The following is a 12,389-nucleotide window of genomic DNA, read 5'->3' as shown; positions in this document are numbered from 1 at the left end:
CAGCTTATCATAAATCCCTTGGTTTTTCTCACTCGAAAACTTCTCTCGGTCAAAAGAATGTGGGGAAGGAGTAGGTGAGGGAACAGACCTACGAGCTCTAGTTTTCCTAAGCATGATGCTAAGGAAAGGACAGAGACACAGAGAAAGAACCAACATAACAAAACAAAAACAAAACAGAACAAAAACCCAAGGGCAGACTGCAAGTTAGCACAGAAACAAAATAGAACAAAAGTCTAAATGATGCATGAACAATTTTAATGACATGATGCATGTTCTAATGCAGTTAAAACAAGTTCAATTGAAGTTCAATTTCACAAAATTGGCTTGAGCATAGAGTTTCTACCAAAAACCCCAAAATTTTGAAAAACCACTTGAATGTTTTCAACCAAATTGATGAATTGATCATCACACAGGGTTGAAAACAGATTAGAATGAACAATTTCATCAAAATAACAAGCCAATTTTATCAATTTAACCCAATTAAACAAAATCCCCAAATCGGATCAATCTCAAACCCTAGAATTTTCAATTTTTCACAAATCTCAAAATTGATCAAATTAACCAACAAAGATCAATGTAATAACATCATAGGAACAAAACCCAAAGATCAATTTCAGAAAAAATTGCTTGAATCATCAAAAACCCCAAAATGCATAGGTTCGAAATCCCCAAATTAAAATGCATGAAAAATGCATGAAATGTGAAAATAAAAACAAAAAGAAGGGTAAAATGGACATACCGACTTAAGGAGAGAGAAACCTTCCAAAATTTATGGAAGAAAACAACAAAAAAATCGTTGTGGAGCCTTGCCGAGTTGGAGAGAGAAGAAAAAAGTTTGAAACTTTTGGAAAAGTGACTTTGAAAAAGTCAGATCTGAGTTTTAAAAAACTTGATTCACGATATTCGATTGATCGAAAATTACATTCGATCGATCGAATCAATCCGAGATTTCTAAAAGAATTTTAAGTAATTTTTGATCGATCGAAAAACAGATTGGATCAATCGAAACAAGTAGCGTGTCACAATATTTTGAGAAAAATTACAGTTTTGAAAAACACAAATCACATTTTGGGCACAACTCCTCAAAGCATTAAATTGATGAACAAAATGCATGAATATGAGATGGAATGCTTTTTCAAAAACCCAAGTTTTAATCCCAATTCCTCCAAAGAAAATTTCAGCCATTCTCCCTTTAAATTCTCAAACAGAAAAAATGTTTTGCATAATACTCAAGGTATTTTCAAACTTGGTTGGTCAGACCAAAAACACACACAATAACATGTACAGTGTTTAGCAAAGAGTAACTTGTGTAATGTGTGCAACTAGCAAGAGCTTGAGATACATGTGAGGTGATATATAAATAGAAATCAACCACAAAGTCTACAAAATTCATCACATAGAATTTAAAAGAGACTATCACCTAAAGAATTACATCATATAACTCCCACATCTCCTAGATCATAAGCTTGCAATCAAGTAAGTTTCTTGAATTTTTGTCTCATAATATACACACCAATTTTAGTTTAAGTGATTTGGCATCAAGCCTAATAGTACACACCAATTTTAAGCATTAAACATTTAAACCGAGGATTCACCTTATGTTCTTTTTGTGCATGTGCTACACTTTCTCGAGCACAAAATCTTAAGATATGCACTAAGGTGTTCATGATTGGCTAGTGAACAGTGGTAAGATGGTTATTTATGCCTTTCTCAAAAGGATCAAGTTCGACAGTTAAATAACATGTGACTTCAAGATTAAGACAAAGTGATAAATACTATAAACATCTTTCTCACACATCATGCACTATAAAGTTTCAACTAGTAAAGTGTAATAAATAAGCTCATTAAAGCTAAACAAGGTACACAAGGACATGTTCTGTATAAATAAAATGACCAATCTTGTTTTCAAAAACCAAGAAAAATAGTGCAAGACACAATTTGCTTTCCATTTTTTTTTTAATTAAAAATAGAAAAACACAAATAAATTCTAGAATGAAATATATGAATGTTATGCAATGCAAGTCCTAGAACCAAAAAAAAAAAAAATCAAAGAACAATGGTCACAAAAGAAAGAGCAATGAAGCACAAGCACCATGTCAAAAAGACTCAATTAGATCAAGTCTTTTGCATCCAAAACCTTTTAGATGCACCCCGAGCAGTGGAGTTCCTATTCATGTTCGAGTGATTTCTAACTTCAGGATTGGAATAAAAGTTTAAAGCCTTTACCAATTCACCAATGAGTGCCATAGGATCTTGTGCTTAAGGCATAGACACTTTTGGTTTGTTTGCTCTCTTAGCAGCTTAAAGCTTGTAACAGTTAGGATGAATGTGTCCAAACTTTCCATAAAAATGACAAACCCAAGCTGGTTTACCATGCATCTTATCCTTAGAAAGGATAGACTCTTTAGGTTTAGACTTTCCTAGATTAACCATAATCTTCTTAGGAGGTGAAACTTCTACAGGTTTGACAACCTCACTCACAAGGGGTTTGATAGTTTCACTAACAACCTCACTCACGAAAGGTTCAGAAGAGGATGAAGGAACAAAGTTTGTGGAAGTAGGAGCAGACACATTGATGCTTTCAATAAAACCTAATCCAAATTTGTCAGAAAAAGTCTTTTGAACACTCAGAATTTGATCAAGTTTAGAACTAGCAGATCTAGCAACAGATAAATCATGTTCTAGAGTTTTAACTTTATCAAGTAAGAGCATATTTTCAGATTTCACATTGTTCAAAAGATCATTAGCATCAAACAATTTAACAAGTAAATTCTTCTTTTCAAGCTCAAGAGATTCAATTTTCTTCAGGCCAAGTTTAATATTCATAGCATCCTTTGCAGTAACTTTGTAAAATTTATTATAGGCCTCTTGAAGATTTGCATCCTCAGAGAGTTCCCCATCAGAAGGGTTCTCTTCAACAGATATGCTTTCATTGACTACAGCAGTAACAGTGAAAGCAATGAAGTTTCCATCCTCGTCACATCTGGACTCATCATCAAAAACCTCATTATCACTAAGGGTTACAGTCATAACTTTACCCTTAGACCTCAAGTAAGTAGGACATTCAGACTTAACATGACCATACCCTTGACAACCAAAACATTGAGCACCCAAAGGATTGTTTGAAGATTGACCAACTTTTTCTCTAGGCTTTTCAAAGTTATTAACCTTAGTGGAATCATTCTTCCTAAAATTTCTAGATTCAGCAAAGTTTGTACCTCTTACCTTTCTGTTGTTATTCCTAAGAAAGTTTCTAAAGTTCTTGGCAAAGTACGCAATCTCTGTAGCAGAGAGCTCATCATCAAATCCACAAACCTCAATATCATCAACTGACTTAAGAGCCATTGATTTGGATTTGTTAGCTTTGGGTAGGTCTAACTTATAGGAATGAAGAGATCCTACAAGCTCATCAATAGGGAAGGAGTCCACATTCTTACTCTCAATGATGGCAGTCACTTTGGGTCTAAAGTCTTCAATTAAAGATCTAAAATTCTTCCTAACAATTTTAGATTGATTGTAGATTTCACCCAAATTAAATGCAGAATTAACAATATCATTCAATTTAGCATAGAATTTATCAAAAGATTCATCATCAGACATTCTAATGCTTTCAAATCTAGAAATTAATTGTTCCAATTTATTGATCTTAACTACCTTTATGCCTTCATGCACAGTTTGGAGGATTTTCCAAGCAGTATGAACAACCTCAATATTAGAGATTCTCTTAAATTCCTCCATAGAAACAGCATTAAAGATAGTATTCATAACTTTGCTATTGAACCCAGCTGCTTTTTTTTTAGAAGTTTGCCACTCACTCACAGGAGTAGTGGGCTTCTCCCACCGTACTCAATGGAATTCCAAACCCTCTCATCAATAGATTTCAGGAATGCTTTCATCCTTACTTTCCAATAAGCATAGTTATTCCCATCAAAGTGAGGAGGAACAACAAGTGAGTGTCCATGTTCCATGACAACAGGGGTCAAGGATTAGCTCAAAGATCAACAACACAAGAGCTACCTGTTCTGATACCACTTGAACGGTTTTAAACCCCTTAAACTAATCAGATTAACCTAGTTAAGTAACCAAGTGATTAACTTAGTCAATTTATGCAATTCTAGGTTATGACAATCACACAATCATATCAAGAATATAAAGCAGCGAAAAAGTAAATAACACAATGATATGATGACCCAGAAAACCACATGGTAAAAACCTGGGGAGGATTTGACCTAGCTATCCTTAAGGTAAACCTAAATCCACTATGCGAAAGAATCGAAGTTCATACAAAAGGACTTATAAGCTCCCCGCTTGACTTCCTAATGCTACCCACCAGTAGAACTTACTGACACGATCACGTGCAAGCTCCGAATCCACGAACTCCTTCTTTCTTGGATTCTTCACCAGATACAAGCACCCACGCTTGTTATTCCTTAAGCTCCAATGGCAACAACTGAGTTGATCATTAAAATGTTGAAAAAATCTCTACCTTGAAAACCCTAAGTTTATGTGAAGGAAAGCTCCTAAAGGATCTCATAAGAGATTCACACAAACCACAATGTATGAGCAACAATACACCCAGAGCAACTCTAAAAAACGTGGCTAGGGTTTTGCCTTATATACCTAGGGCAAAAACAGAAAACCCTCAACGTTTAATGAGGTAGGGCTGAGTTGGAAAATTCTGCAGAAAAACTTTTTGTCCGAGATTTGATCGATCGAGTCTTTCTTTCGATCGATCGAGCCAGGCCGAAATGCACCAATGCATCTGCAGCCTCTCGATTCCAACTTTACATGAAAGACACAACTCTGAGTAAGCCTAAATAAGACTAAACAACCTATTTTGATCATGGTTTACTAACAATACAAATTAGAGTTCTAAATACATAAATTCCTAAATCTTTAGAACCTAACAATTTTACTAACACCATCCCAGCTTATATTAATTTTTTATTTTGGATGAATTAAATTTGTTAATCAACCAAAAGCAAACTCTATTATTGTGAGTACACGAGATTCAAAAATCAAACATAGTTAATCAATTGATATATTGCAAGTCTCTTTTTGATGTCAAGGCATATCATTGTATTTCATAACAACAGAAAAACCATATCATTTTATCTGTTTGTGAAGGCTTTGAGTGTTGTTGATAAGAGTCTATGACTTTTGTTTATGAGAATTAGCATTCTATTTGTAATCCACGTCGTTAATAATAGATATTGGTTGGCATTGTCCATGGAAGTAGGTATTGAATTACATTAACCACGTTAAATATTACTGTACGTTTCTACCGCTCACAAATTGAGACTCAAGCCTGTGTGGTAGACCCTTTATGTAGTCTAATCTATGCTATGTGACCCTCGCATCAAGTACATATTTTCAAAAGTTGGACATTTGGTTGGTTGGATCATGGCTTGCTTTTGATCTAGTAAAATTTTGATCTCTTATCATCTCTTAATAGAATTAGGTTTGCAAAATTATGTTTTAAGTCCGAATATTCAGATTACATTTAATTTTTCAATTGTAAATATCCTTGTTATACAGATTTCTTGGAGGGCAGGATCTTGCTGGTGTGCTTCCACCAACTCTGGTGAAGTTACCCTACCTGAAGACAATGTAAGAGGTGCAACCATTATTTGTTTCACGAATTAGAACTTAGAAAATTGATTTGGGCATTTAATTGCACAGTTTCCACTTGAATGTAGTGATCTCACTCGTAACTACCCCAGTGGTAATATAACCAGCGAATGGGGTTCTATGCAGTTGGAGTATCTGTAAGTGGCTTCTCAGCTCATGTCCAGGATTAGCTTATAAATGCTAGATCTTATTCAATTAAATGAATTTGTTGCAGGTCCATCCGTGTGAACAACTTATCAGGACCAATTCCAAGCTTCCTGGGAAACATTACCACACTTGGATATCTGCACGCTCTTATTGTATCTTTCTTTCTCACCTGTCATATAGACAGTAAAATTATGTTATGCTTTCATCTGGTCTATCCGGCTTTAATATACAAGAACATTATGTGTTCAGGAGCATCGACAGCAATATGTTCTCTGGAACTATTCCCCATGAGCTTGGAAAGTTGGTTAACTTGAAGAATCTGTGAGCGTTTTTTTCTTTTTTCTTTTTGATTAATGTTTAAATCACAATTGATTAGTCATTTCTAAATTCTCATTCATTTGCTTAATCCCTTAACACATGAACTGGTATGAACTTCCTTTTGGTGACTGCAGCAGTCTTAGTGCTAACAATCTCACAGGAGAGTTGCCGGTTGCTCTTACTAAACTGATCAGATTAACAGAATTGTAAGTGGTTGTAACCTTTTTTGTAGTTGATATTATTTTTAGATTTTATTTCTTGAAAAATAATCCTCTTGTTTGTATTTCGTTCAATGCTGTTTCTGTTTCGGGACATATGCAGTAGAATTAGTAGTAACAACTTTGCTGGAAGAATGGCCGACTTGTTTCAAAGTTTGAATCGACTTCAGATATTGTATGTGCTTTTTTCTTACATTTTTATCTAAATCTATTAAGATAAAGGTTTCAGATGTGATCTAAATCCATTTAAATTACGTCGTTAACAAAGAGATCCAAGCTAGTGGTTTTGATGGGCCCAATCCTTTTAGCATTTTTACCTTGTGTACTTTAACTGAGCTGTGAGTTCTGCCTTCTAAGTTAGAGTTCTTGTGTTGCATAATCACTAGGATATAGTCGTTTAATTTTTAAATTTATGATTTTTTTTTTCTCTGAAGAGCTAATAGTTGTTGATGATGTAACTCCATGTAGAAGGATTAGTGACATAGTTGGAGAGGCTTCGAATTTTCCAAACTTAAGTAGCATGACAGGCGTGACAAAATTGTAAGCCTTTCTTCTGTTGTAAAGTGCAATGAATTGGAATGATACAAAGTTTATGGTAGGTTCACCTTACCTGATGTTTGTTTACATTGCAGGATGTTGAGGAGCTGTAATATCTCTGGACAAATTCCTACATATATATCAAACATGACACGAACTCCAAAATTTGTAGTTCTTCTTTACTTTCTCTTTTTTCCCTCTTTTACAAGATGTTGAGGAACTGCAGCCCAATTCGATTGGACAAAACACGCTCAACTATCCCATTACTTATTATACATGCATATGAAAGTTCAAATCGAAATTAAAAATTAAGAAGTGTACAGACTTCAACTTTCGATAATTCTTTATTTTCTAGAACTTAGAGGACAAAATTATTTCAATAAAAATTGTGGCAAAAATCAAAATTAGAAAATAAAAAATAAAAATTTTGGCAATACTTTATAAAGTTAAAAAAGAAACAAGGCCAAATTGGGTACTATTTGACAGAGATGTGGTATCAAAGCTAAAATTTATCTCCTCTGATTAAATGAACATTTTTGGTTTTCTCTATCATTTTGTTTTCACAAAATATTATGTTTTCAATTTTTACTTACACGCTTTTTAGTAGTGGACATTTTTGTATTATAAGTTTTTCTATATGCAGCTGTACAGTAATATAAACCATCATCTTTTCTGTTATTATGACATCTGTATTGTTATATTCTTGCAGAGATCTCAGCTTCAATAGATTGGAGGGACGTATTCCAGATTTGACTCAAATCATTTGAGTGATCTAACAACGTTGGAGTTCATGCAAGCTTCACTACCAAACCCTTAATCAGATTCAATTGTAGAGTAAATTCAAACAATTAATTAAGCAGCTAGAGCACACAACCATATGAAACCTAAAAGGACCTTATATAACTGGGTTTGGATTTTGAGTTTTGGTCACCATCCATGGGTCAATCTGTGAGGAACTTCACTCCGCATACACCTAAAACTAGAATCCTCTCCATATTAATTGGGCCTTTTAAGAAAATTTGGTATTCCAAAATTACGAAAGAAAATAGTGCAAGACCCCCAAATACAGTCATGCTATTAAATGTTTATTGATGATATTGTGTTCTCTTACTAAATAGGTATCTGACAAGCAATTTTCTCAATGGACCTATTCCAGAATTCATCAAGATCGGACACAATCGCTTGTATGGTTTTATCCTAAATTCTACATCAATTTTGCAATTATGTGTGAATCTAGACAAACAATAAGTTTAGAATCAAAAAAAATTCACAACTCTCAAGGTGGCAAGTTATTAGTAGGTAAAAAGGTGATGTCAATAATAGGCTTATATGAAAACCAATGAAACTAGCCAACTTAATTGTTGTCTATAGAATTACTCTTGCACAAACATATTTTAATGTTACTTACTTCATGATATTAGAACAGTGTTATACGTAAGATACATTACTCTACACGTTATCATAATGCTACTTTAGGGACTTTATACATTACCCAAAATCTTTCTTTTCGTAGATAATTTCGAGAAGAAAGCCTACAAAGATAACATTGACTGACAATTAATTCAAACTTCAGAAGAACATATTTTCTGTGATGCTGTTTCTGAATTATTGAAACGATTTCTTTTTACCAATTTTATATCCATTTTGAATAATTTAAGGTATTAATAATTTTAGCTAAATACTCTTATAAAGTATCAATTTTTTTTTTTTTGTTGCGAGTTGTAGTGAGTTATGTTAAGTCCATGTTTTTTTTGGCTTAATTTGGTTATAATTAATTCTCTCATTTTTATGCTTTTTTTTTTTTTTGGCATTATTGTTTTTGGGTAGAATGTACTTGAGCTAGGTCAAATCTTGGTCAAAGCTACATTCTGCACCCTGCCTGCGTCCTGCTTAGCCTAAAAGTTGACACGTGGAAGCTAAAGATGGAGTCTTTTATTTATGCAAGTCGCAACTAGCGGTCGCGAGCTGCATGCATACAGAATGTCTTGCACAGGCCTGATCTGATTTTTCCAACTTTAACATATAAGCCAAGAAATACACTCTCTGGATGTTGGGTGTGTGAAAAGAGTGTGAGCAAAGCTCATAAACCAAGAGTGAGCATTGTTCATCCCAACCTTTGTATGAGAGAGAGAACCCATGACGTTAGAGTGAATTCTTTCATTCTTTCTTCTCCTTTCCCTCTCACCATTAATGTATCTTAAAGAGTATATTTTAACCATCATATTCTTCACCATGTTTGAGTGTTAGAGAATTGATTAGTTTGGAAACCATTGGAGTTGTCTCAAATCCCAATCAAGTTTGGTGGCTCAAGTACTTAGGGGGATATAGAGGTTTATAATCATCCTAGTACTGCAACTATTCATACTAGTGGAGTTTTTTAATAATAGTGCCAGCAAAGAGGTTTTTTCCACCCTAGTGCTTGGGTTTTCCTCTTTGTAAACACGTCTTTGTGTTTACATTTGGTTTGATTTATTTTCCACATTTTCATATTACTATTTATATGTTTTAGTTCATTCGTGAATATGCTTGCAATATGAAATTTTGGATAAACACATATATTGGACTAATTGGTTGATTTTGTCTTATTTTCTTTAAGCTGTAAAATTTGATTAAGGGATCTAAATATTATGCTAAGGTGTTAGTAGCATTTCTCAAGTTCTAATATAATTTGTGCAGCCAAATAGATCTTTCTTACAATAATTTGTCAGAGCACTCTGCACCACCCTGTCGACAAAAATTGTAAGTTTCTGCCTGCTGGAGATTTACACACTTTTCTCTCTTCATAACCTTTCCAATTTTCTGAAACTAACTGATTTTTCCATTGCGCCAGAAATTTGTTCAAAAGCTTTTCTGGACTTTTATGTTGAATAACTGACGCTCTTTATCTACTTCACTGATTAAAAATACTTAATGAATGCCTGAAGGACTTTCCATGTTCAAAAGGTAATCATAGATCCATTCAAATCAAGTTATGAGGGATATGTTTCAGCTATTTAGTGGTTTCCTCCTCTTTTGTAGTTTCCTTTCAAAATGGAGAAACCTTTTTGGTTAAATATTTAATCTTGTACAGAATGGGTCCGTTTGGATTGAACTTATTGTTGCTGAAACTAAAAACTGAAAACACTGTAGCAAAATAATTTTTAAATGTGTAAAAAGTACCGTGGAACTTATTTTTAATATTTTTTATTGCGTAAACAGTGATAAACAGTGCCACTACAGTACAGCTACAGTGTTTCTCTGTCAAATTTGAACCGCGTGCAAGCCAAAAAAAAAAAAAAAAAAAGAGGAAAACGTGGACGCCTAAATGGAGACGCCCAATCCAAACCCTCACAATAAGTACATAAATTAATTGACAATACAATAACTTCATTGTTGTTCTTTTATGTCCTTTTGTATTTGATCAATAATAGGGTGCATCATCTATGTAGATCGGTATTCATTGCATATAAATTGTGGTGGGAAAGCAACCACTGTTGGAAAAATAATGTATGAAGAGGATGATGACTTAGCTGGTCCTGCGGTATTTTTTCCTGTGATGGAGAGGAAGAATTGGGGATTCAGTAGCACTGGAAATTGGGATGGCAATACCTCAAACTATGTAGCAAAGAATGTATCTGCACTTGCAATGAAAGAGTCTGAACTATACACAAGTGCACCCCTATCTCCTCTTTCAATCACATATTATGCTCGCTGCTTAGCAAATGGACATTATAAAGTGAAACTTCACTTTGCGGAGATAGTATACAACAGATCTTTTTACAGTCTTGGAAGGCGGATATTTGATGTTTATATCCAGGTATTCCATCAAATTTATTTTTATGTATTTGTTGTAGTAGAGGAGTTGAATGAATTGATTTGCTGCAGGAGGAACTGGTGATGAAAGATTTTGATATTGAAAACACAGCAGGAGGGGTTGATAAAGCAGTTGTTAAGAAATTTAATGCAGTTGTTAAAAATAGCGTTTTGATGATTCGCTTTTATTGGGCTGGGAAAGGGACAACAGCTGCCCCAGAGACAGGAACATATGGTCCTCTCATTTCAGCTATCTCTGTGGAATCTGGTGACTGTATTGGAGATTAAGAATCTTGTCATTGTCTAACTTCTTCCACATTCAGATTAAATTAATGGAAAATAGCAATTTATTGCAAGTAGAATCCATAATTATCTGCATTTAAAAAGAAAGACTCAAAACCAGGTTAACGTGCATTTAGATGGAAGACAACCAAAACCTTATAATAACTATGCCCTACCAAGTTTTCTTTGAACTAATCACTCTTACTTTGGATTTTCTGTATGGTGTGATGTATATTTCTGAATGCAATCTTATAATCACTGTTCTTCGCTATTTTTCTTTCTATATGTTTCATTCACCTTAATGATAAGATGAAGATGACCATTGTAGTTGGAGCTGTAGTTTTTGCGCTACTTCTCATTTTTATGATTTTGGGCATTCTTCGTTGGAAAGGCTATTTGGGAGGGAGGATATCAAGGGAAAAAGGTAACCTGGGCAAATATTGATGTAAAGATTAGAAAGGACAGTATTCATTTTCTCCATCTATGGTAGGAAGTTAGAACAATGTATGGAAAAAGTATAGAAGGGCTTGTATGTTATTGCAGTTCAATATTTTATTTTTCCATATCTTTCCACAGATGATCAGCTTTCCAAAATGCACTTTGAAAAGAAACTGCATGATTGCAGGATTGCAGAGTGTTAAGCATATGAACTTATCTTGGGATTTGCATGACGATTGTTGTGATTTAATTCTACCTATGATGATAAATGAGCCCATGGAATTATGCAAAAGCCTAGTATCATTGCTTTTTTGTAAAATCTGCATAAAGTAATTTTTAAAATGAATATTGCATGGATGGCGTAGGCTCGCTGTAGTTGAGCAATTGTCTGGTGAAGTGCGCAAATTAAGTTTCTGGGAGGAAAGGTTATCAATTTTGAATGAATTCAGTTTTGACATGTCCTCAAAGTCACATGAAATTTGGTTCATCTGTTTAATATTCTTATTTCAGTTGTGAAATGATCTAGTGTTAAGCGTTAAGCACATCTCATTCTATAATAAACTAATAGAATATCACACTTTTTTCATTTAGTTTTTAGAACTACTTGTTATTGCTGTGCAGAAGTAAGAAAGAAGCAAAAGGAAAAATCTATCAACTTTGGGTTTTCAGTACCTGTTCATATATCTTCTTTTTGTTTCTTACAGTTTCTGTTTGATCAACTACAATAGAGTGCCTTTTTAAAGCAATTTTTTTTTCTCATTCTTTAAGAAGTCTGTAACAAGTCAAGAGGCACACAAAAATTTGGTTAAAAATTGGATATGTTTTACCGTAAGATATAGTGTGACATCTCAGCCTGATTCCTTTTACAGAGTTGAGAAGATTAGATCTCCAAACTGGCTTTTTTTACATATAGACAAATAAAAGCTGCCACTGATAACTTCAATACAGCAAACAAGATTGGAGTAGGTGGTTTTGGATCAGTTTACAAGGTATTTGAGAACTTTTTCTCTATTCTAGAATGAATTT

General features: G+C 33.9%; 1 protein-coding gene across 1 annotated transcript; it reads left to right on the top strand.

The window, feature by feature from the left end:
- The first annotated feature begins 9,725 nt into the window (after positions 1 to 9,725).
- Positions 9,726 to 11,112, top strand: LOC111996498 (probable LRR receptor-like serine/threonine-protein kinase At1g07650). Its single transcript, XM_065765316.1, has 3 exons — positions 9,726 to 9,794; positions 10,280 to 10,647; positions 10,716 to 11,112. Exons 2-3 carry the CDS (start codon positions 10,336 to 10,338, stop codon positions 10,929 to 10,931), a joined length of 528 nt encoding a protein of 175 aa, XP_065621388.1. The 5' UTR covers positions 9,726 to 9,794; positions 10,280 to 10,335; the 3' UTR covers positions 10,932 to 11,112.
- The last annotated feature ends 1,277 nt before the right edge of the window (positions 11,113 to 12,389 follow it).

This window comes from Quercus suber, unplaced genomic scaffold (genome assembly GCF_002906115.3).
Source record: "Quercus suber isolate HL8 unplaced genomic scaffold, Cork oak 2.0 scaffold_621, whole genome shotgun sequence".
Lineage (NCBI taxonomy): Eukaryota > Viridiplantae > Streptophyta > Magnoliopsida > Fagales > Fagaceae > Quercus > Quercus suber.
This window is presented reverse-complemented; position numbering and strand designations above follow the sequence as displayed.

Bases quoted from the DNA above. Each gene is read 5' to 3' on its own strand.
- LOC111996498 (XM_065765316.1), top strand. From the start codon at position 10,336: ATGTATGAAGAGGATGATGACTTAGCTGGTCCTGCGGTATTTTTTCCT. The intron at 10,648-10,715 runs GTATTCCATCAA...GATTTGCTGCAG, and splicing joins TATTTGATGTTTATATCCAG to GAGGAACTGGTGATGAAAGA.